Source organism: Alexandromys fortis, unplaced genomic scaffold (assembly GCF_014885135.2).
Source record: "Alexandromys fortis isolate MF-2015 unplaced genomic scaffold, M_Fortis_MF-2015_v1.1 scaffold_83, whole genome shotgun sequence".
In the NCBI taxonomy this organism is placed as follows: Eukaryota; Metazoa; Chordata; class Mammalia; order Rodentia; family Cricetidae; genus Alexandromys; species Alexandromys fortis.
Window position 1 is genome coordinate 3591916 of NW_026068001.1, and position 23177 is coordinate 3615092.

General features: G+C 37.7%; 1 protein-coding gene across 3 annotated transcripts in view; it reads left to right on the top strand.

Moving 5' to 3' along the window:
• The window catches only part of Efhc2 (EF-hand domain containing 2), a 152886-nt gene that overhangs the window by 70494 nt on the left and 59215 nt on the right, over positions 1–23177 (top strand). For all 3 annotated transcript variants that reach the window (XM_050160829.1, XM_050160830.1, XM_050160831.1), the window contains exons 9-11: positions 3426–3568; positions 9408–9604; positions 14643–14773. In XM_050160829.1, coding sequence (XP_050016786.1) covers positions 3426–3568; positions 9408–9604; positions 14643–14773 — 471 coding nt within the window. The remainder of the gene's footprint in view (positions 1–3425; positions 3569–9407; positions 9605–14642; positions 14774–23177) is intronic.

The window sequence follows — 23177 nt, forward strand, 5'->3', positions numbered from 1 at the left end:
GTGTGTAGGAACTCTCCAGAGACCAATGTGGATGGAGAAGATGAGGGAAGAGCAAGATGTATCTCACGAACATAAGGTGAAAGATGTAACAAAATGTGAGGTCACATAGGTTTTGCCGGCAATCATAGGGACTCTTGATATTTAGAAAGATAAGGAAGAAGCATTGGGAGATTTGACCAGAGAAATGACTTAATTAGGCTGAACTATTGGAAGAATATCTCCTGTACAGTGTTAAGAATGGACTATACAAAAATGATAAGTAGATTTATGACAACCTATGAGATTACTTCAATAGTCCAAGAGAAAAGTTATCACATCTGGATGGATACTGTTGGAGGGATGAAATGAAATGGCAGGTTGTGACTATATTTTGAATGTAGAGCTAATAAGATTTCCTGATTGATTAGACATGAGGTGTAAGAAAAACAAAAAAAAAGTGAAGAGTTATAGATGTCTCAAGATTTAGACCCAAGTAATTGGAATGGTGCCATAGGTAGATTGGGTTTGGGGACTAGAACCCAAGTTCAGTTTTAGAACAAGTTGAGATGGCAATTAGGTATCAAGTGAAGATGGGTGTGGTCTGTATTGAGGGTATTCAGGAGACAGGTCTAAACTGGAGATATAAATTTGGAAATCAGCAGCATATATTTACCATTTCAGTTAATAATGCCAAATTATACTAAAGTTTCAGACTGTAAGTTCACCAAGGATGAACAAATGTCAAGAAGTACATGAATAAACCTTGGGACATCCCACATTAAGAATTTGGAGAAAAGTGAAGGAACCATGGAAGAAGGATGGCATGGGGCAAACAAGGAGATAGGAATGACATAGAGCTAATAAATGCATAGTGCTTTGAGCCAAGTGAATCAAGAGTGTCATGGAAGAAGTTGCTGATTAGTAAAATTAGATGCAAAAAAGGACTAAGGTTGGGATGTGGCATTTTGGGGATGATTGTTAGTTTTTGTAAGAACAGTTTGGGTAACAAAACCCTTTACCAATAGAAATGGATTTAAATGAAAGGAGAAGGGGCAGAGAATATGACTTACTGGCATATTTCAGGCCTTGGATGCCATTCCCAGCAGGAGAAAGACAGAAGGAAAGGGATGGTGGGGGAGAATCCAATGCAGTGAAGATAGGTAACATTGGGCTCTATGTCAAAAACATTAAGACATGCATCCTAGATCTAGGAATTTATAATTTGTTTTGGGATAGTGGTAATAAACACATTTTAAGACAACCAACTACAAGTACAGGACTGTATAGTGTTAAATTGCTAAATATGACATCATGGTTGATACAAGAGATATGAGTAGTTAATCACCCGAAATGGTGAAGATTGTGATCAGAAGTCAGGCATTTGAAAATTGATTAGATGAAGGAAATATTTGAATATACTTTCCTACAATTTTCCTTGGGGACCATCTTGTAGTTTTCTGCAAATATAAGCTCACTTGTGAGCCCATATCTCTAGTGATTAGATTATGGATTCTGCATATATAATAAGTTTTCCGGGTGACTTTTATGTACATCAAACTTCATGAATGGCTCAATTTTATTGAGTAGGTTTATATTAACAATTGATGAGATATCCAGAATACTACAATTAAGGGGGAAATGAGTGATATATTCAAATATTCCCAGTAAATATATGCACTTATAAACTTAAGTTCTAAGAAGTTATATTTAAAATAGCATTCATTTGGACTTAGACTAGACCTAATTAAATTGTTTATTGATATTTTAGGCATCTGTAACTTTATGAGTCTTTCATAATAGGGGACTGTTGAATATTAACCTGTAAGTTGCATTAGGTACCAGAGAAGGTAATTCACAGAGTATTGCTGGCCCAAATAGTCTATAAAGTCCATCTGAAGCCTTGGAACTAGGCACTTAGGAAAATCCAAATTGTGAGCCCACTGGTGGTTTTGTCCAGACTACCCTGGGATGAGATTTCCAAACTGCTGTGCTCTATCTCATATGAGGCCTCAAATTGGCAATCTTGCCACTGTGTTTTCCCAGCTCACCTTCCTATACAATTTAAGAAGGGGGTGAAGGAGAGCACTTTATGTCTCTGCAAATTAGAAATACTTTGTTGTGGTTTGTATCACTGTGAACACAAAGAATGGATTTCAGGACAGGAGAATCTACAAGTTATAGGGAAGTGATGAAGGGCATGATTGATTTTAGCGGACACTTTCAAAGGTAATGGTTTTGATTATCACAGACCTCCCAAGGCCTTACTATTTGTTGGAGGGCTGACTTTCACTGACTAATAACTGCAGCTGTGCCTTTACTGAAAGACCATGAGTTACTTAGTTCACTGCTCAGGCAACCAACTTTGGGAACTATTTCTTTTATTTTTAAGATAGGGTCTCACTGTGTAGCCCAGGCTGGTATCAGACTCATAAATTCAGCCTCCCCAGTACTGAGTCTACAGGTGTGTGTTACCATAGCTTACCTGAGAAAAATTTTAAATTTTATTTGATTCCATCTCTAACCCCCCTGTTCATTCATATAGTTCTAAGTATTTCTTCTAATCATTATGGGTATAACTTTCTGCAAATAATTAGTGTAATACAGTATAATATAAAACAGTGTCATAGCGGATAATGGTTAAAATAAGACAGGACTTTCTCATGAAAACAGGCATGTAATGGCTACATACAATGCAAATAATAAGTGTATTAAAATGGAGACATGGGCACGATGTTTTTGAAGGGGAAAAGTTAATGTTTTCCTTGAAAGCAGTTAAGAATGTTCGTGGAGAGATGGGAGTGATAGGGCAGAAAAATCCTGGACTTGAGGCAGATGCCTCAGGAGCCCAGTAACGTATGTCATCTGGATTGACTCTGGACATTGTGCTAAGTGTTTATGCCTCTACCTGACAGAATTACTGTGATTGTTGACCAACTACATGATCAGAGGACAGCTGATTAATTCACCTGCTTTGAGAAGGTGTTTATGGATTTTTTTTTGGTTGTGTACAACATGTTCGTGAGGGTTCATGTCTATGTCTGTGCACATGGAGGGCAAAAAGGCAGAGATCAACCTTAGTACTTTCCTGGAGTCACCTAGCTTGTTTTTTAAGATAGGGTCTTTCATTGGTCTCAGGATTCGACTCAGTTGGCTGAGCAGTTGCTCCAAAGACCTGCCCATCTCTTCATTCTAATGCTGAGATCTCAGGCATGTGCCACCAGGAATGGTTTTCAGTATATTTCCCAGAATATGAAGAACAGGAAAGATTTTAATCTATTGAGAAAATTCCTTCAGTGTTTAGATTTAGAACCTTAGAAAGAAGATGTTTAGACTGTTTAGAAAAGAATAAATTTCTTTCTTAAAGCCATGACTCACATTTTACAATATATATAATGTTTAAAGTATTGCTTGTACAATGCTTTAACTCTCATTTCTCTTCTATTTAGCTATGGAAACATAAGTAACACGCTCCGGTATTTTGCAAAACTAGTCACAGAAAAATGTGCCGATTTTGACAGGATGTTTGTTATTGCGTTTTATCTTGGTGATGACACAGTTTCAGTATTTGAACCTATAGAGAGGAATTCCGGTAAGAGACATATGTTACTCATCATTTTCCTCACACCATTAACCACCTTTCCCTTTCGAAATTAAGGAGTATAATCTGATTTGATAGCCTAGAATATCTGTGATGATAATTTTCTAACCAATAAACTTCTTCTTACATCAATGTCTTAAATATTAATCCAAATATATAAAATGATAAACAAAGAACAGCTGGGATCAGTTACCCAAAGGAAATCCCCTTTGCCACTATCATTTCTTTTTCCGAGGCATTCCTATGGAACTTCAGGGCTTCAAAATCATGGTTTGACTACCACCAATCACACTCCTAGCCAGAAAGCTAAGGGAGTGTTCCATTGTCCCACTTACAAAAAATCTTTGCCTGATTAAGAAAAGAATACAAGATATACAAATTTAATCTCCAGGATCCATTTTTCTGTGTTACTTCTGTTTGTTCTGGCTATTACCAAAGGTCCTGCCCCCAGGCCTGTGTAATGTTATCCAGTATGTTGATCTCATGGCTATTGCTAAGGACAGTCATTGACTTACAAATTTGGAAATGTTCTTGGTTTCAACATGTTTACAACTTTTATCTGTGCTGAAGACATATGTTTGAGAAGAATAACCAGCTCAACTAACTCTTTGGGAAAAAAATAAGTAAAAATTTGGTTTGTACCATTTGCCAATTTACGTGTTGTGAATATCCTGATCAAGACCAGTTTCAAGAAACCAACAAGTTTTTTTTTAAAAAAAAAAAACTGACATGCAAAAGTCTGAAAATGTAACAGTCAAGTCATATACTTGAACTTCTTTAGCCACTTAGTATGATAATGAATAATGGATAATTTGTACAACTAAGTGAGGCCCTCAGTGTAATTTGAATAACAGAACATCTTAAAATATAAAACTAAATAAGGATGAGCATATGCCATGTTCTGAATGGTCACAAATATCAATTCTGTATACTTAGAAAAGTAATTATTGTAAATGGAGATTACTCTTTCATTTCCCGGCTGCCCAAACCTGAATAATAACACAGAAACTGTATTAATTACAACACTGTTTGGCCAATAGTTTAGGTATATTTCTAGCTCACTTTTCCATCTTAGATTAACCCTTTTCTATTAATCTGTGTATCATCACGAGGCTGTAGCATACCATACATGACACCAACTGACTCTACCTACTTTCTCTATATATCTCTGTTTCGATTTCCCACCTGGCTTTACTCTACTAAACCTTTGGCTGAAACAGCTTCTTTAATAACCAATGGTAATAAAACATATTATAGCATACACAGGGGAATCCCACATTATCTCCCCTTTCTGTCTAGGTTTTAACGTTAACATAGTAAAATGACATATAACAAAACAGGTATCAAACAAGAGTTACAGTTATAATATTTATATCCACTTTATTTTTTATTATAATTAAAGAAAACAATAGTTATAACTATCTCTTTTCAACTCTATCAAAACCTCCAGAAGGATATATTACCTAGGTAAACAGGAAGTGCATTGTAAGCAGCTTCCAAAACTCTAGAATTGACAGAGACATCTTGCTGCTTGGACAGTCACCCGAAGTTCTTCTGTAATGTTGGAACATCCTTCTTCAGCCTGTAGGTCCATAATATCTGGCAGACTTTTCCATGAATCAGGAAATTTGAATATCTGTTTTGTTTTGTAATGGCACCATACAAGTTCATAAGATGCTTTCTTCTGTGTCCTACAAAATGTCTGGCAGCTTTTTCATGAAGCAGAAACCCTAAAGGACTGTCTCACCTTTAGGGAAGTAATTTTTCTGTGGATCCTACATGTCCAGTTTATACAGCATGCCATCAAGCAGTCCAAGAAATAGCAATTTCTTTCCCAAATGACTAACAAACTCCTTAAGGAGCCTCTTTGATGATGCCCATCTTCCTCTTGAAGTAGTTTGATGCTGTCAGGAGCAGATGAGTCAATCTTATTTTTATGAAAAATCCTAAGTTTTTAAAACATTTTACATGCCATATTCTGTTAGTCTTTAAAAGGTTTGAAGAGTACCTAACTGAAATACATCTCTGTACATCTAGAAAACCTAACTAACATGACCACATGCTTGACTATTATAGATGATTATCTATTAACCTGTATTTCTTAATTATACATTACATTTTTAAATGAGCCACACAAGCACAATACCTTAATCAGAGCAAAAATATACATATAACAAAATTGGCCTTAAATATGTATCAATAAATCAAGATACATACCAATAAAAGTATTTATCTCTATAGCATATCCCCTATAAATATAAACAAATATTCATAAACAATCATTTAGGGAATTTGAGCATTGTTCTCTGATTGGGGGTGCTGTTAATAAGGTCTTTTATGGGATATCCTGTGTGGTAGGTTCATCTCAGCCAGCAGTCCTGAAGCTGTCATGGATGTTGCACCATCTGGGCCATTGCTTCAGGAGGTCTTATTTGATCAAACAATATTAGCCACTAAGGAATCCACAGCTTTCTATCCTCTGAGGAAACAAAAGCAAAACTTCATTTTCAAAGCAACATATCCTTAGACCCAAATATTGAAGTCAAAAAACCTTTAAAACATATATGTTGGTTTAGCTTAGTAGCCTGTACAATGAAATGTCTCTCTGTACTTAGCTTATATGCAGTCAAAAATTTCAAAGAAAACACAATAATTTACATAATCCAGACTCTCTGTGTATTTTCCATCTTTATGTGGCTTATTTTTCTTTTTTTTAACTCTATTACTTTTTAATATTTATTTTTATTATCTTTACTCCTTTAATCTACGACTTACTCTGTCTCTTTAAATACTTTGTTTTATTTTTAAAACTATTTATTTCTTTTTATAACTGTCTATACTCTTTTTCTTCTCTGTCCCAAACCTATGTACATTTTTAAAACACATTGTGACCCATTCAGAGTTTTTTTTTTTTCATCTGAATCTGTCTTTATTGTGTATCTGTAATCACTTTCTGACCAGGAGCACCTTTTATTTTTAAATGCTAAGTGGGCATAGCTAGGACTAAGGCTGCTTTGCCTTTTGACTCTGCCCAGTCCAACATGGCAGAGGTATATTTGCCACCAGCTCTACAAGCCATACTTTCTACCCTAGTTCCAGCAGATCCACTTCACAATCAATCAACCTTTAGCACGCTGCTCACAAAGCCCATTCAAATGCTCCATAGCAGTGTCTCCCAACAGAGACAGAGCCTTCCATGCCAGCATGAACCAGGAAGCCCTCCCATAAAGAAGGCATGCAGTCTTAGTTGCCAATGTTAAGTCAGGAACACCTCTCTTAAAGGAAACTCAGAACCCCTGCTTGCCACCAGTGAACAGAATTTACCTGGAAAAAAATGCAGCTATCAAGAAGCTGCACTAAACTCATTCTTTTGTGTCTAGAATTTCTACCCAAACTCTCTCAGGTTTTATGTGGATGTAGTTGCCACACATTAGGCACCATTTTTTGAATGGAGACTGCTTGTTTGTTTCCCACTCACCCAGACCTGAATGATAACACAGAAACTATATTAATTACAACATTGTTTGGCCAATAGCTTAGGCATATTTCTAGCTAACTTTTACATCTTAAATTAACCCATTTTTATTAATCTGTCTATTATCATGAGTGGCCTGCAGGTAAATGTTCCAGGGTATCTGTCTCCTTGGCAATTACATGGCATCTTCCTGATTATGCCTTCCTTCTCTCTATGTCTCTATTCAGATTTCCTGCCTAGCTGTACTCTACTAAGCCATTAGCTGAAACAGCTTCTTTAATAACCAATGGTAATAAAACATATTCATAGCATACATAGGGGAAGCCCACATAAAATTATGGGGCCAAGCAAATTGCACTTGTGAAATAGAAAGTTTACAAAAAATAGTGACCATCACTGAGGACTTACTATTATCCTTAAGTTTCAAAGCAGGTTAGGTTCTCTAAAAAGAGGCAAATCCAGAAACAGGGTTAATGTAGAAGATATTTATTTAAATAATGAAAACAAATTAACAAACAAACAAAAACAACAATAAAATGCTGAAGGAACCAGAGGAAGCCCAGAGAACCATCAGATCGCAGCGGGTTCTCTCTTTTTTCTTTCTCTCTCTCCCCCTCCCTCTCTCTCCCACTTACTCCCACTCACCCCTCCTCTAATCTTCTCTCCCCTTGTCCATTTCTCCATAGTCTCACTATATAGCCCAGGCAGGGACTAAAACTCATTATCTCCTGAGTGTTGGAATTATACATATCTAATACCACATCTGGCTATAGTAGTTTCTAACTCCTATGAAGGACAGAGGGAAGGGAGAAAGTGGTAGATCTTAGATCTTAGTGGACTTATAAGGAATTTCTGATAGACATATCCAAAACTGCCAGTTGTCTATGCAGGAATGGACCAGTCTCAGTGTTCCTACTTTGAACTTTCATTTGTTGGTAGCAGCCTGTAGCAGCTAGGGCCTTTCTATGGTAATGTTCCCCACAGTAAGAGGTGATCTGAGAGTAAATTTTTATGACTCCTCCCACATACACATCTTAAAATTCCTATTTTACCAGTACCAACTCTAGCAGTTTAGAGACCTTAAAAAAGACTTCAAGAGTATGCAGTAGGCAACTGGCAAAGCCAGTATAGAATGCAACTAAATTTGGCTCCAAAGCCTGTATGTTTTCACCACTTCTCCTGTCTGGTCTCATCTGGTCTCAGTTATCGTCATAAGTCAGTTCCACGTCAGAAGATGCTAGAATCTCCTGTTCAGCTCTGCCTTTTGATTTCCAAGAAGTCAAAGAAAATAAACAAGCATCAGGTAGCTATGCCCAGAAGAGAACAGAAAAATGATGAGAATTCTGGAAAGTAAGCAGCATAAAAAGACTACTAAAAGAAGCAAAGATATTTTACTACAGTGTGAAAGAGGAAACACAAAGGGAACCCTCATACTTGCTTTCTAACACTTAATCTAAATTTTGTCTTAGATGTGGGGTATCTTGCCCTTAGTCTGAATGCCAGGTTAAGTGTGAAGCAGTTCTGTGGAAATAAAGAAAGTAGGTGTTTCACTCATGCCTTAGAGAAGAGGAACTTGCTGATGTCCCACTGTTCCAGCTTGCTGTGGAATATACACAAAAGGTCCTTGCTAAATGTTTTTGGAATTTGGTAGAATGAGGAAAGAAAAGTTTTGAATAACATATTACTTTTTTCTTTAATGCACTCAACCTTGTCATTTAGAAGTCTACAAAGTAATGGGTTCATTTTTATTCATGCATATATTTTGATAATATTCATTTCTCTTATCTTTTCTTATATCTGCTCTCTTTAATTTCATATCCTTTCCTCCTAAATTAAAATTTGAGTGTGGTTTATTTGGTTTCACATGATGATGTCAATTTCCTGCAAATGACATGATTTCATTCTTTATGGCTAAATAAAATTCCAGTGTGTATATGAGACATATTTTCTTCATCCATCCATCCATTGATTAATACCTGTGGCTGATTCCCTAACTTGGCCATTGAGACATACCTGAGTGCATAGCTATCTTTGTAGTATCTTTGAGCCTTGTACTCAGGTTTGTTATATAGCTAGATGATGTGCAAGTTCTATTTTTAATCTCTTCAGGAATTATCTTATGATTTCTATAGTAGTTGTGCTAATTTACATTCTCTCCAGTGGTGTTTAAGAGTTACACAAGAAAAATAATGCTGTTTCTTTGCCCACTTCCCTATTCTTCCCTCCCACAGTGTGCAACATGGCTTTACAGATAATTTGTACAGTCTGTGTTGGAAGAGAAAATAACTAAAGGCAAGTTGTGGTTTTTGTAAGAATGAAGCAACTCATGAACTTTTTTTTTTCATGTTTCTTTAGGGAATGCTGGTGGAATGTTCTTGAAAAGAAGCCGTGTGAAAAAGCCCGGACAAGAAGTCTTTAAAAGTGAATTTTCAGAATACATCAAGGCTGAGGAGCTCTATATTGGAACCACAGTGAATGTGAATGGCTACCTGTTTCATCTGCTTAATGCTGATGAGTACACCTTAAAGTACATGGAGAATAACACAGACAAGGTGAATACACTGTATATTTCTTGACTCCCTCCCTTCTTCAGTGTGTGTTTCTCTCCCTCTAGGACATTTTCTTCTGCATCTTCCCACTGGTATACTTTGCACATTTACACATGTGGGCATGAATAATGGATCTGTGTGACTTGGCCACAGGTCCCATCACAGAGGCCCGGCCCTTGTCTCTGCTATTTACAGCTTAGCTCTCCTCTGCCCAGCATCACAGATTCCAGACCCTGGCAGGAGGCAGACCCAATACTGAATCAAGTTTCCTGGGTTTTTGCTGATGCCAACAATGTTTGTTAGAAGGCAATGCAATAACTATAGGAAAGGAAGAAACTCTGATGGCACACACTGTACCATCCAAATTAATTGACACAGGATAGCAAAGGAAGTTATGGGTAGAACAGACAGAAACCCCAAAGGAAGCTGTAGTTGCTGAAGTTGCTTAACAGTGACACCTGAAGCTGAAATAAGAATCGAAGAAGAAATTTGCTTCAGTGAACTCATAGAAATATCTTCTTCTTGTTGTATTTTAGTTCTTGAATTAATTTCTTTTTTTTTGAGACATACCTAGCCAGATACCTAGGTTGGCTTTGTCCTCACTGTTTACATGCTGCTATCTTCGCTGCGTGTTGAGATTTCAGGTATGTACCACCACACCCAGCAACAATTTCTTTCTTTTTTTTCCTTTTAAACACTGCCTGGCCCATTAGTTCCAAGCCTCTTATTGGCTAGCTCTTACATATCGATCTAACCCATTTCTAATATCCCTGTAACAGCACAAGGTGTCTTACCAGAGAAGATCTTAACCTGCGTCTGTCTGGAGTGGGAGAATCATGGCGACTCCTGACTCAGCTTTTTTCTCCCAGCATCCTGTTCTGTTTTCTCCACCTACCTAAGGGTTGGCCTATCAAATGGGCCTAGGCAGTTTCTTTATTAATAAGAAATCACTCCCACATCATTTCCCCTTTTTCTGTTTAAATAAAAAAGAAAGGCTTTAACTTTAACATAGTAAAATTACATATAACAAAACAGTTATCAAGTAAAAATTATAATAATCTTTATCATAACTAAGGAAAACTATAACTATAACTAACCATTCTTCAACTCCATCAAAGACTCCAGAAGGATATAATATTACCTAAGTAAACAAGAAATAAGAAAACTCTAGAAATGACAGAGACATCTCGCTGCCTGGACAGTCACCCAAATTTCTTTTGTACCGTTGGGGCATCCATCTTCAGCCTTCAGGCCCATAGTATTCTTAATTGTTTATATTGTTTAATTGAAAATACTGCAGTGGCAAATGGTTACTTTTACTAAAAGTGCTGTGCTGACAATATTGTTCTGTAAAAATCCATGAATATAACTCTTAGTCTTTAAATGTAGACTTGTTCAGCATATAAGCTAGTTGTACTTAGAATTCATTGCTTGTAATTTTGAAAAAAATCAGTTTGAACAATTTTATTTTAAGATTTATTAAATAATTATGCACTATTTATACCCACACAGTGCATACTTTATCTCATTTATAAAGAAAATGACCAGGGTTGAGTTGCTAGGTTTCAAGACAGAGTTAGACCCACACTAGGAATATTAGAGGAAAGACCTCTATGGGATGAAAGGAGAGGCTCAAGAAGACGCAGGGAATGGGAGCTACCTTCAGAGTGCTGTGCAGGTCAGGTCTCATCCTTGTGAAATGAGAAGGCAAAGAAGCAAGGGTGGGTAGGAAGAATGTCAGTGGCTCAGAGGTTAAGAACATTGGCTGCTCTTGCAGAAAATCTGGGTTCAATTCCCAGTACCCACAAGCATCTGTAATGAGATCTGGTGCTCTCTACTGGCATGCAGGCATACATGCAAGCAGAAAACTATATGTATACTAAATAAATAAATAAATAAATAAATAAATAAATAAATAAATAAATCTTTAAAAAACTAGCTAGTACAGTTTAGAGAAAGTCTTAACCAGGATGATGGGGACCCTAGAACAGTGTGCTTATCAGGTAAATGCAGAGTTATGCAGAAGTGACGGTTGAAAGCTGGTAGTTCACAGTGCTCTTCTCAGTACCTCTACTGAGTGCAGCATCTTCCACAGTCACTACACCACCTCTCTGTTTATAGTTTTAGAAATGCAGGTTATTCTAAAACTATAGACCGATACTAGAAGACAACTCTAAACTCATGTGAGAAACATGGTGATTAAGCAGTTAGATTTCCAGAGACCACTAAGCCTGGGTACAAATATGGTCCCCACACTAATACGTGACAGGGTTTTGTAGATGAAAGTTTCTGTCCCACTTGGTCCTGCAGTCATTCAGTCCCAAATAAACACACAGAGTCTTGTATTAATTATAAACTATTTGGCCTATAGCTCAGACTTAACAACTAACAAACTCATATTTTAAGTTAACCCATAATTCTAATCTATGTTTAGCCATGTGGTTTCATACCTTTACTCAGTAAGGCATTCTCATCTTGCCCTCTCTGCATCTGGCTGGTAAATGTGTCTCTGCCTTTCCTCTTCCTAGAATTTTCCTAGTCTGGTCACCATGCCTATACTTCCTGCTTTGTTACTGGCCAATCATCATCTTATGAAACCAATATGAGTGACAAATCTTTACAGTGTATAAACAGACTTTAGTTATGTATGATATCTAAGCTTCGGTCTCCTTGTCTTTGAAATAAGAGTAACAACAGTGCTTGTTTGATAAAGTTGCTACAGAGGTTAAATGTGATAATTTGTGTGAGGGACTTAGCCATATAGGACCCATGGCAAGCTTAGTCATTGTTGCTGTTATAAACCAAAATTCTGGTTTTGAACAGAACCTCTACCTTAACATAAAACATATACTTCTTAACTTAGAATTACTTGACATAGGAGTTTTGACTTCACTGTCATGCAAAAGTGATGTGCTTTCTAATAGAAACTTTAAAATTCTGGGTTTTGTTCCCCTTCCAGCCCTGGCTAGTACGTACTATATAATCCAGTCTTCTTACATGCCATTGGGCATCAGCAGTGAGCTGCAGACCTTAAAAACACTGTAATCATGAAGTGAAATACTCTCCAGTGTGCTGTATTGCTAAGCTTGACATGATCTGTAAGTTAGTTGTAATTGGTACATTTTCAACTTACAGTGGGTGTATTAACACACAAATCACTGTAAATTGAGGATTATCTGTGTATATTAAACCATGCATGTGCCTTTTGCTTTATTCTATTTGCAGTGATAGGAATTGAACCCAGGCCTTGAGCATGCTAAATGAGGACTATTACATTCAGTTATACATCCAGCCAAAACATAATATATAGTTTTAAGATATGAGGGTTTATTTGTCTTTCAGTATGAGAAAGCAGTATAAGACATTACTTAGTATCAGCATCTCAAGTGAAAATTGCATTGCTTTAAAAATGCTCTTAACAGGCCATGCCATGGTGGCGCACGCCTTTAATCCCAGCACTCGGGAGGCAGAGGCAGGTGGATCTCTGTGAGTTCGAGGCCAGCCTGGTCTACAAGAGCTAGTCCAGGACAGGCTCCAAAACCACAGAGAAACCCTGTCTCGAAAAAAAAATGCTCTTAACAAAGGTATTGTAAGAAGATAAAGATTAATACACTCCTTATTACCAGCCTCAGTAGTCTTTTCAAAGGAGCTACCAAATAGATGCTATCATGGAAACACATGAAAGAAAATGCAAAAAAGGAGAGGGCTCAGTAGGTGCCAAACCACCTGGATCATTTGATGGTGGAATAGAGGCAGCTTTATACTAAAATAGTATCAGAACTTTTTTTTTCTAAAATTTCATCTTCTCACTTTTGATCTCTTGTCTGTAATTATTTACAAACTTATGCTTTCTGTAATTGAATAAGGATCATTCTTTCTAAGTAAAAAAGCTAACCACAAAGTAGGAGACAGAAACAGTGGAATGCCTAGACAACAAATGTATTTAGGTTACAGTGGTTTTGCAGAACTTTGACACCGAGCTTTGTTATGATCAGTACTTTGCCTGGTGGCCAGCCATTCGAATGATCAAGAGAAAGTAGGTGTACATTTAGCCAGCTCTAAATCTCTTTTTCTTTCCATCAGGGTCAGCTAAAATATCAAGGTTAAGTGTGAGAGTTAGAGGAAGGCTAAGATTGTTTAGTAAACTTTGTTACCTGCTATCCCTTAAGTTCAATTGTTTGAGATCTAGGGCCTAGAATAATGGCAACCCTTTTCCTAAATCTTTCATTCAAAAGATAACAAGGCTAGTTATTTCTTGTGCAGATTTGTTTCTAGTTAAAGACACGTGCAGTTTACGTTGGGTTTACCATGTAGTCCTGTTGGTCTCCAATACCCTCCTAAGGTACAGGGAATAAGAAACTTCAGAATGTTCAGCTGTGAATGGAACATACATATCAGAAGCCTTCTTCAGGCTCAGGCGTCATTGTGGAAGGAGGAAGAAAGATTGCAAGAGCCAGTCAGAGACCATGGATAAGTGGGAACCAGTGTCTTCTGGGAACAACAGAGCAACTTCACTGTGAGCTCACAGTGGTTGTCATAGCATTCATAAGACCTGTGTAAGCCCAAGGCAGACCAAATTCCAGCATGGAAAGTGGAGTTGTGCATGAAATTCTACCACCAGCTCTGGAACTATTGATAACTGTTAGCTGCTAAGAGAAGGAGAGCCAGTCAGGAGAACGGGAAGAAGGGAGGGAGGGGAAACTGTGGTTATATGTAAAATTAATAAAAAAAATTTAAAATAAAAAGTATAGTCTCTGGTAAGTCAGCCACACTTGAGTGTAAGGTCACAGATAAAAAAAAATGGATAGCACAAATTGGTCTTGATTAGTTAAGAACAAGAAAAAGAACACAGTTGGGTAAGTAGGGAAGATAGGAGGACTTGAGAAGAGTCAGGGAAGAGGTAAAATGTGATCAAACCACAGTGTATAAAATCCTCAAAGAACTAACATTGAGAATGATGGTTATGGTTGCGGTGATGGTGATGATGATGATATAATGACCTCCTGGTCTCATGCGCATGTCTTGTTTTTACTCCTTCAAGTATCCATACAGCAACTTTGAACTTGTCATACAAAAGCTGAAAGAAGAAAAATCTAAGTCAAGAGAGATCAAGCAGATATTTTCGGCTGCTGACCATAACCACACAAAGGTGTTGCCTTTTAATACATTCAGGTAAGCTGTATTCTTCTAGCATGGATCTGTTTTTCCCAAAGAATAGAAAGAACCCTTTCATTCCTAGTGTTTCCCAATCAGTTGGCTACATGGGTTTTTATTAAAGATTGGTATTTATTTGTCTTTGTATTACTTTGTATTTAAGGTTTGACTGTGATGTCCTAATAAGTTTTATGCAATTATATACAAGACATTTAGAGGGAGGAATGGAGACAATAGCCAGTTACTGATGATCAGAGAAAAGGCCATATTTTATTTGAATGTCTGTATCTTCAATTGCATCTGAATTCCAAAAGACAAAAGACAGGCATCAGAGACTTTGTCTCAATTCCCCTCAATTTTCCTGTCGTGCTATATATGAGTACTGAGAAGTATCATATGAAATCATGAACAATATTTTCTCAAAGGTAAAGTTGAATTCTGAAATTTCCCAGTAGCTGACCTAGGCAAATTCCCAAAGAACAGAAACACAGGGAAATTCAAGTTCAGGGTCTAGTACAATTGTGAGGACTCTTTGCTAGAAAACAAAGTGAATGGAGTGTTTAGGAGAATGTAAATTAAATCATGGATGGAGGACAAAGAGGATTTTCTCTTTAGCTCGAGATTTCTAGCTTTTGAAAAGAATAAGTAGTTAAAAGCTATATATTGGGCTTAATACAGTCAAGATGTAGCCTGGGAAATGAAGATAGGAACTCAGGTAAGAATGGCAATGTGGACTTTCCAAATTTGTGTTTACAGTTGCTTGTTGGCATCACTACCTGGTAGTCTGGAGCCTATAATGAGGCCTTATGTTTTCTAGGAGTTTATTTGTTGTTATAACAAAGCTCTTTTGTGTCTTCAAAGTGTTCTCTTGAGAGGAGCTTGCAGAAGGCATATTTTTATTGTTTAGAATTGCCAACTTTCTGGGATCAATAAGAATTTACAGTTCTTTATTATTCTGCATCATCATATACATATGGTCCTGGTGCTCTGGAATAGAAATGGAGACAAAGCAAACAGCGAAGACAATTACTCAGACCATGAACTAATGGGAAACACTGGAGGAGAAAACAAGAAATTTCCTTCAGAAACGAGGGAGTGCTTTTTTTTTTTTTTTTTTTTTTTTTTACTATTTTGTGTCCTTTTATAAAAGCATTGGTCCTCCTAGTACTCTCAAAAGACTATTGGAAATATTTTAGCAAGTTCACAGGGCCTTTTGGGAAGTACTTTGGCCAGGAAGGATTTCCTAGGAAGAGAAATTGGTCTGCAAATAGAGGCCTCATCCTAATTGTAGATGTGATAAAGGAACAGCAACTGTATAATTAGAATAACAGCTACCAGGTACTGTGGGCTTACAAAAAACAACCACCACCACCAAAAAACCACCAGCCTCTACATCCTAGACATTCCATAGCATGAACTCCAGCCTCAGGTTATCACAGGCCTGAAAAACTTTTCAGTAGCTTGTTTGACTGCAGCCAACAGAACTTGAGCAACGGGACTTTTATTTTATTTGTTAGAACTGGTAGGGCTATCCAGTGAAGACTGAATATGCCTGTGTTTATTTTCCATATGCTTATACACTTCAATCCAAAAATTGGGGAAGAAGGAAAAAGAGTGTTTTAACATGACACAAAGTACAAACAGAACAATCACCTGCTTCAATACTTGAGACATCAAGCCACTATTTCCTGAGTTAAGCATTCTGATGTTTTAGACAGGACATGCAGTGACTACACCTTAGGCCAAGTTTCCTGTCGGCAGCCACTCCCTGGGTCAAATCTCCTGTCTTATCCTTATAGGAGCAAGAATAGGTTTGAATCTTCTTATGTTTGATGACCAAGGTGGAACAGATCCACTTCCATGGGCCATCTTAATACCCAAACACCAAGTAACCACACACTAAGTCAAGGGATGTTGTTTGTAGCCACTCCTTAAGTCAGACTTCTGTCAATGACTTTGAAAGAGCAGGAGTAGGCTTAAGCTCTCTGACCTTCAGTCAACATGGAGCAGACCCATTTCTATGGGCCCCACAAGAGGGTTTCCTTTTTGTTTGTCCAAGAAGGGTTAGTGATTAGTTCTAGGCCTGAAGTATAAGTCAGAGTTCCTCATAACCGACCTGGAGTTTTAGCTAGAGTGCATAGTGTGGTTAGTGGCCATCGTGCCGGCTTCTTCATAAATACACAATGCAGAAAGGGTGAAATATGGTAAAAAAAAAACAAAAAACAAAAAACAAAACACTACCAAATCCACTCATTAGCCAGGTAGTGGTTGCACACACCCTTAATCCTAGCACTTGTGAGGCAGAAGGAGTTGGATCTCTATGAGTTCAAGGCCAGCCTGGTCTACAGAGTGAGTTCCAGAACAGCCACTGCAACACAAAGAAATTCTATCTCAAAAAACCAAAACAAATCCATTCATTAAAAATATTGTCTATAAATCAGACTGGCAAAAGCTATTATTTTTATATTCCATGCCATCACTTCTTTTTCTGTTGGCCTCACTAGTTACCTTTTAATTTTTCAAACATATCAAGTTCTATACACAAAGTTCTCTCTGCCTGGAAGGACCTTACCACTTTCCTTTCCAGGGAAAATTCTAGGACTTTTTATTACCAGAGTATTTGTTTCTGTCCGACAACCCTAAGTAAATACCCACTGTTATTCTTAGCCCTTTGCTTATATTTCTTCACAGCATATAACACAGTTTGTAATTATTTTACTTAGAGAATTGTTTACTTGGAGGAGTGATGATGTGTGTGTGTGTGTGTGTGTGTGTGTACTTGGGTGTTTTTTTATTCTAATAGAAAATGTAAGAACCTTGATAATCTTGTACACTACAGTATCCCTGGGCTTCCAGTGCTAAGCTCCATTTAGACACAGTCACTGAATGACATGAGCCACTAGGATTATTTCTGGATGGTCTAGTTTGGAGGTGGCTGCATGATCCTTATATTAGTCAGTTTTCCATTGCAACAATATAATACCTGATGCTGAGTAATATATGAAGAAAGGAGATTTAGTTAGCTCCTTAAAAGAGCTCATGAGAAAGCCATGAAAACCATATCCCTCTCTTCCTCAGGCAGTGCCTTCAATGACCTAACCACCTCCTATTAGGCCTCATCTTTTAAAGATTCTTACTACCTCTCACATTATTGCACTTGGAAAGGAATCAAACTTCCAACATGGAGAATATTGCATCTAAACCACAACAGTTTCCAAATTAGGGCATATACTGGGAGTCAGTATGATCTGGTCCAGGTTACATCTTTAGGTTCCACACTGAGTTCCTGGGCGTGGACCTCTTCCATCAGTACTTCGTTTGCAAGTGTAGGTCCCTACCCATCTTCATCAGTATGCTCTTTTGCTTTCCATATCCTAGTCTGGGTAATGACAAAGGAACTCCATAGCCAGTCATTTCATATCAAACATTTTAATGTTTTACTCCATGCTTTTACTAGCTAGTATTTTTATATGTGTATGTATTTGTATACATTCTGGATTATTTCTCTTTTATCTAACCTCATGGAGAGTAGGAACCTTTGGTTTCTTGCCTTCTACTTTAGCCATGGCATTTGTCATAGTGTTGAGCAAATAGTAAGGAATTTATAAATGTTAAGTGGCTACCTTTTCTCTAGTCATGACTACTTTGCTTCTGACATAGAGATGTTCCAGTTGACATCTAGGTATTAATTAATTCCTCAAACTTATTGGTCTCTTGAACTGTACAGACCTTGAAATAGGAGTGTCTTTGAACCTTCTCCTATTGGATGTTCCTTAGGCATCTGTAGAGAACCTTTTTTTTAAGATAAATTTATTTATTTGCTTATTTCTTTCTTTGTGTGTGTGTGTGTGTGTGTGTGTGTGAGAGAGAGAGAGAGAGAGAGAGAGAGAGAGAGAGAGAGAGAGAGAGAGAGAGAGGAGATTATGTATACTATACTATGTAGCATATAGGAGCCCGTGGAAGCCAGGAAAGGGCATAGGGTCCCCTATAACTGTACTTACAGGCAGTTGTAAGCTGACTTGTTGGTGCTAGGAACTGAACCCAGGTCTTCTTTTTTTTTTTAAATTTTTTTAAAAATTTTTTTTAGATTCATTTATTTTGTTTACAGTGTTCTGTCTGCATGTATGCCTGCAGGCCAGAAGAGGGCACCAGATTTCATGACAGGTGATTGTGAGCCACCATGTGGTTGCTGGGAATTGAACTCAGGACCTTTGGAAGAACAATCAGTGCTCTTAACCTCTGAGCCATTTCGCCAGCTCCCTTGGACCCAGGTCTTCTATAAGAGCAATAAGTACTCTTGACCACTCAGGCATCTCTGCAACCCTGTGACTTTATTTTTCTCCATTACATTGCACCTGAGGACCAAATTCTAGTAAAGCCCACGTTATGTGTTGTAGGGCCAGGTGAGGGATCTTCCTGGTGTCTTTTCTCCATCTAATCCCTGTGTTTCCCCCTCATCTTTGGAATTGCATTTCTTACCCTCTAGAAAGGTTCCTTACTTTCTATCTAAAATCCCATCATTGTCCTGATGTTTGGAGAACTGAGAAAGTGATCTTCCTTTTAAGAGTTCCATTCTGCAAAGTTTTCCCAAGTGACCCTCTTCAGATGTGATTAGGCCATTCCTCTCTTTAAAGCTTGCTTAACTCCCTGTTATCTCTGGGACAAATCCTAGCCACTCAGTGTATCATGTGAGTTTGGTCACAGTCTGTTCCTTGCCTACCACTTTATTTTCAGCTTGTTAGCATAAAATTTTTTAGAAGCCACCATTTATTGAGTACTTAATGTGGGCTAATAGATGTACTGAACTGTTTTCAATTTCCTTTGTACTGGGAGATCCCTGCTGTTCCTTATTTCATTTTCTTCTTCCATGGGCCTGCCAAGTACAATAGATGTTTACTGAATAATTTAATGAATGATTCTATTTCTCTATCAATGTTAAGTCTAAAGCTTCCTGAAGATAGATAAATAATTGACATCATGGAAGGGCCATATGTCTCTGGCTTAATGATGGCAGGGAAACTTAGGCCTATCCCTCACCAGAAAAGCAACTTCCTTGCATCTCCTCTTACATCCATACTTTGGTTCTAAGGTTCATTATATACTCTGACATCCTGAAACTCTTACATTGTAGGTTTACAATGAACTTGTTAAATGTTCCCTTTTCTGGTTCATGCATGGAAACAATAAAAGATAATAGAAACTTCTAGGCTTCATTTATATGACTCCAGTACTCTGAAATAGAGGCCTACCGACTCTACTATGTACCTGAGACCTTAGGGCCCATACCTGTTGTATTGCCCAAGGGACAGGTCAGGAAGTCATAGGTAATAGTTCTCTTTTTTTAAAAAAAAAAAAGAAATAGGTTTAGTTTATTTTATATGTATGAATATTTTGCCTGCATGTAAGTATATGCACTATATGTATGTTTGGTGGCCTAGGAAGTCAGAAAAGGTATTCAGTCCCCTGGAACCATAGTTACAGGTGTTTGTTAGCTGCCATGTAGATTTTGGGAATTGAACCTGGATCCTTTGCAAGAGCTCTCAGCACTCTTAACTGCTGAACCATCTCTCGAGCCCCATGATTCTCAGTTTTTCTTTAAGTGGTGGACATTTCCCTTTTGCCCTATGGAAATCATCAATTATGCCTCTATACTGGACCTGTTTCTCTGTGGCTCTTTATTCTCTGAGAGATTCACCTGTAACAGCTACTGATTGTTATCCAAGATAGTGCAGAGGGCCATTCTCAGAGGGAGGGCAGATATCAGCAGGATGCAGGGTCAGGTCTAGGCTTAACAGGCATAGGATTTCATGTACTTGGGAACACAGGCAGGGAGAACCTTTCCAGAGTGGTCTCAACACTCCTAAGCACAGGTGGCAGCAGCAGTAAGAGCTCTCTACCAGGGAACGTGCAGCTCATCTCTCCTGGCTACCTCTCTGAGCACTGTGCTAACTAGCCATCAGAAATGACTCCTGATACTTTGTAGCTGTATAGACTTTTGATACTGTGCATGCTACTGTTTTCTCACTACTTAGATGACAGGTGTCCAAGTGCAGAGTCCATGCCAGTTCCTCCTTTGTCTTCCCAAGATCCCTTTAGAACCGGGTATATGAGGCCTCTATAAATGCAGGAAATTATTCCACAGCTTTTTCTTACGCTCCCATTATTGACTGAAAGGCCAGTGGTTCTTTTGTGAACATTGTATAATCAAAATCTTTTAAGATTTAGAGCCTTGAGTAAATGTTCTCACTTATAAAACTGAATAATGCTCTCACTCATATCCTGAGGGAGGTAGTGTGCTATAAATAGACTAGACTGCTGACTTTGGACTTGGCAGACCCATACCCAAAGTTAATCTCTTTCATTTACAAGCCTGGTGGCCTTGGGTACATTACTAAATATTTTTTATCTATAAAATATGTATAGCAATACCCACTGCATAGAACTCTTGTGATTACTAATAGATTTGTTACTGTTTGTAAAGTTCTTATTGTAGCCCACCAACTATTTCATGGTGAATATTTAACACAGTGAAAACCTTCATTCTTATTTCATTCTCATAATTGCGACCTGTTGTTCTGGTAAAGGCAGTAATCTATAAATTGTATAATGTTTTCAGTATTTCAATAAACTGTCCTTTTACTCATGGTAGCCTCATTTAAAACAGTCTTTCTTTCTTTTTTTTTTTTTTTTTTTTTTGAGACAGGGATTCTCTGTGAAATAGTTCTGGCTGTTCTGGAACTCGCTCTGTAGACCAGGCTGGCACCAAACTTACAGAGCTCTGCCTACCTCTGCCTCCCAAGTGCTGGGTTTAAAGGTGTGTGCTACCACCACCCAACTCATTCAAAACATTCTTAAGTGAGGTTGAAATGGAAATCTTAAAAACTTTTTAGTTCAAAAGGTAGAAAATACTGAACATAATCATTTGTGGATGTAAGGTTGTAATATATTATTACGGTCTACTCTCTTAGTGTCTTTTACTTTAAGGAAATAGATTGTAAATGTAGGGTTTTAAATATAGCAATGATTTAAACCTGGTTTTCTAAGACAGTTATGTGTCCCTTTATTAGCTTTTGCTCTATTTTTACTTAGATTAGTTTGATCGCATTAGTTTTAGGTTATTTCATGCTTTAGGGTACGTGTATATGTGTGTTGTATTTAAATGCTGTGTGTGTGGTACTTGAGTACATGTGCATGTGTATATGCCACTGTGGGTGCAAAGGCCAGAAGAGAACATTGGATGGCCTCCTCTAACACTTCTTATTTATTTATTTGTTTGTTTATTATTTATTTATAGTCTTTTACTAAACCTGGAGCTAGGCTGGAAGACTGTAAGTCTCAAGAATCCTCTGGTTTCTATCCTCCAGAACTGGAGTTACAGGCATGGGAGCAACTATGTCTGGCTATTTTCATAGGTATGGAAATTTGAACTCAGATCCTTATGCATTCATAGCAAGCTCTCATATCCCATGAGCCATCACTTTTTTTTCTCCATTTGAGATATGGTCTTTCTGTGCAGCTCAGGGTAGCTTTGACTTTATGATCTTTCTGCCTCCTCCCCCCTCCCATGCTCCAGTGCTGAATAGATTATGGGGATGCATTTTTTGAAAATAATATTTCAAACCTTCCTGAAAGCATAAAATGTAAGTGTGATAGGGTAGAAAGAATGCTGGCCTGAGAATTGAAAAGTTGAAGATATTTGATTTAATTCTGTCATTGCCTGATGGTGGTGTTTGCATTGGGGAGGGCTTACTTTTATAAAGCAAACTCCTGTCTGGCCAGTTAAATAAAAGGAAAATTTATTTAAAAGATCCTGGGTCTTTGTGAGTTTGAGGCCATCCTGGTCTACAAGAGCTAGTTCCAGGACAGGCGCCAAAGCTACAGAGAAACCCTGTCTTGAAAACCAAAACCAAAACCAAACCAAACCAAAACAAAACAAAACAAAACAACAACAACAACAAAAAGTTCCTGGGTGGTTCATAATATCTTCAGAAAGGCTGGAGAAACAGCATGGAGCTAAATTTTAATTACAGAGCCCTATACCAAGCTGTAGGACTTATCTGATGGGAAAATGACCTATTACTACTGATACCACCCATAAGTCATTGCTACACTTTGTGTTCCTGCCAAGAAGTAGATTTTACCATGCTACTTTTTACTACCTTGACTTCTTTGTTAATCCTAAGAATCAGCCCCCTCTAAAGCAAAGTGGTGCTTGCACTGAGCTGGCTTTTCATGTGAGCCAAATATCTTCCTTCCTTCCTTCCTTCCTTCCTTCCTTCCTTCCTTCCTTCCTTCCTTCCTTCCTTCCTTCCTTCCTTCCTTCCTTCCTTTCTTTCTTTCTTTCTTTCTTTCTTTCTTTCTTTCTTTCTTTCTTTCTTTCTTTCGACTTCTGCCTCCTCCCCGCCACCGCCTCCCATTTCCC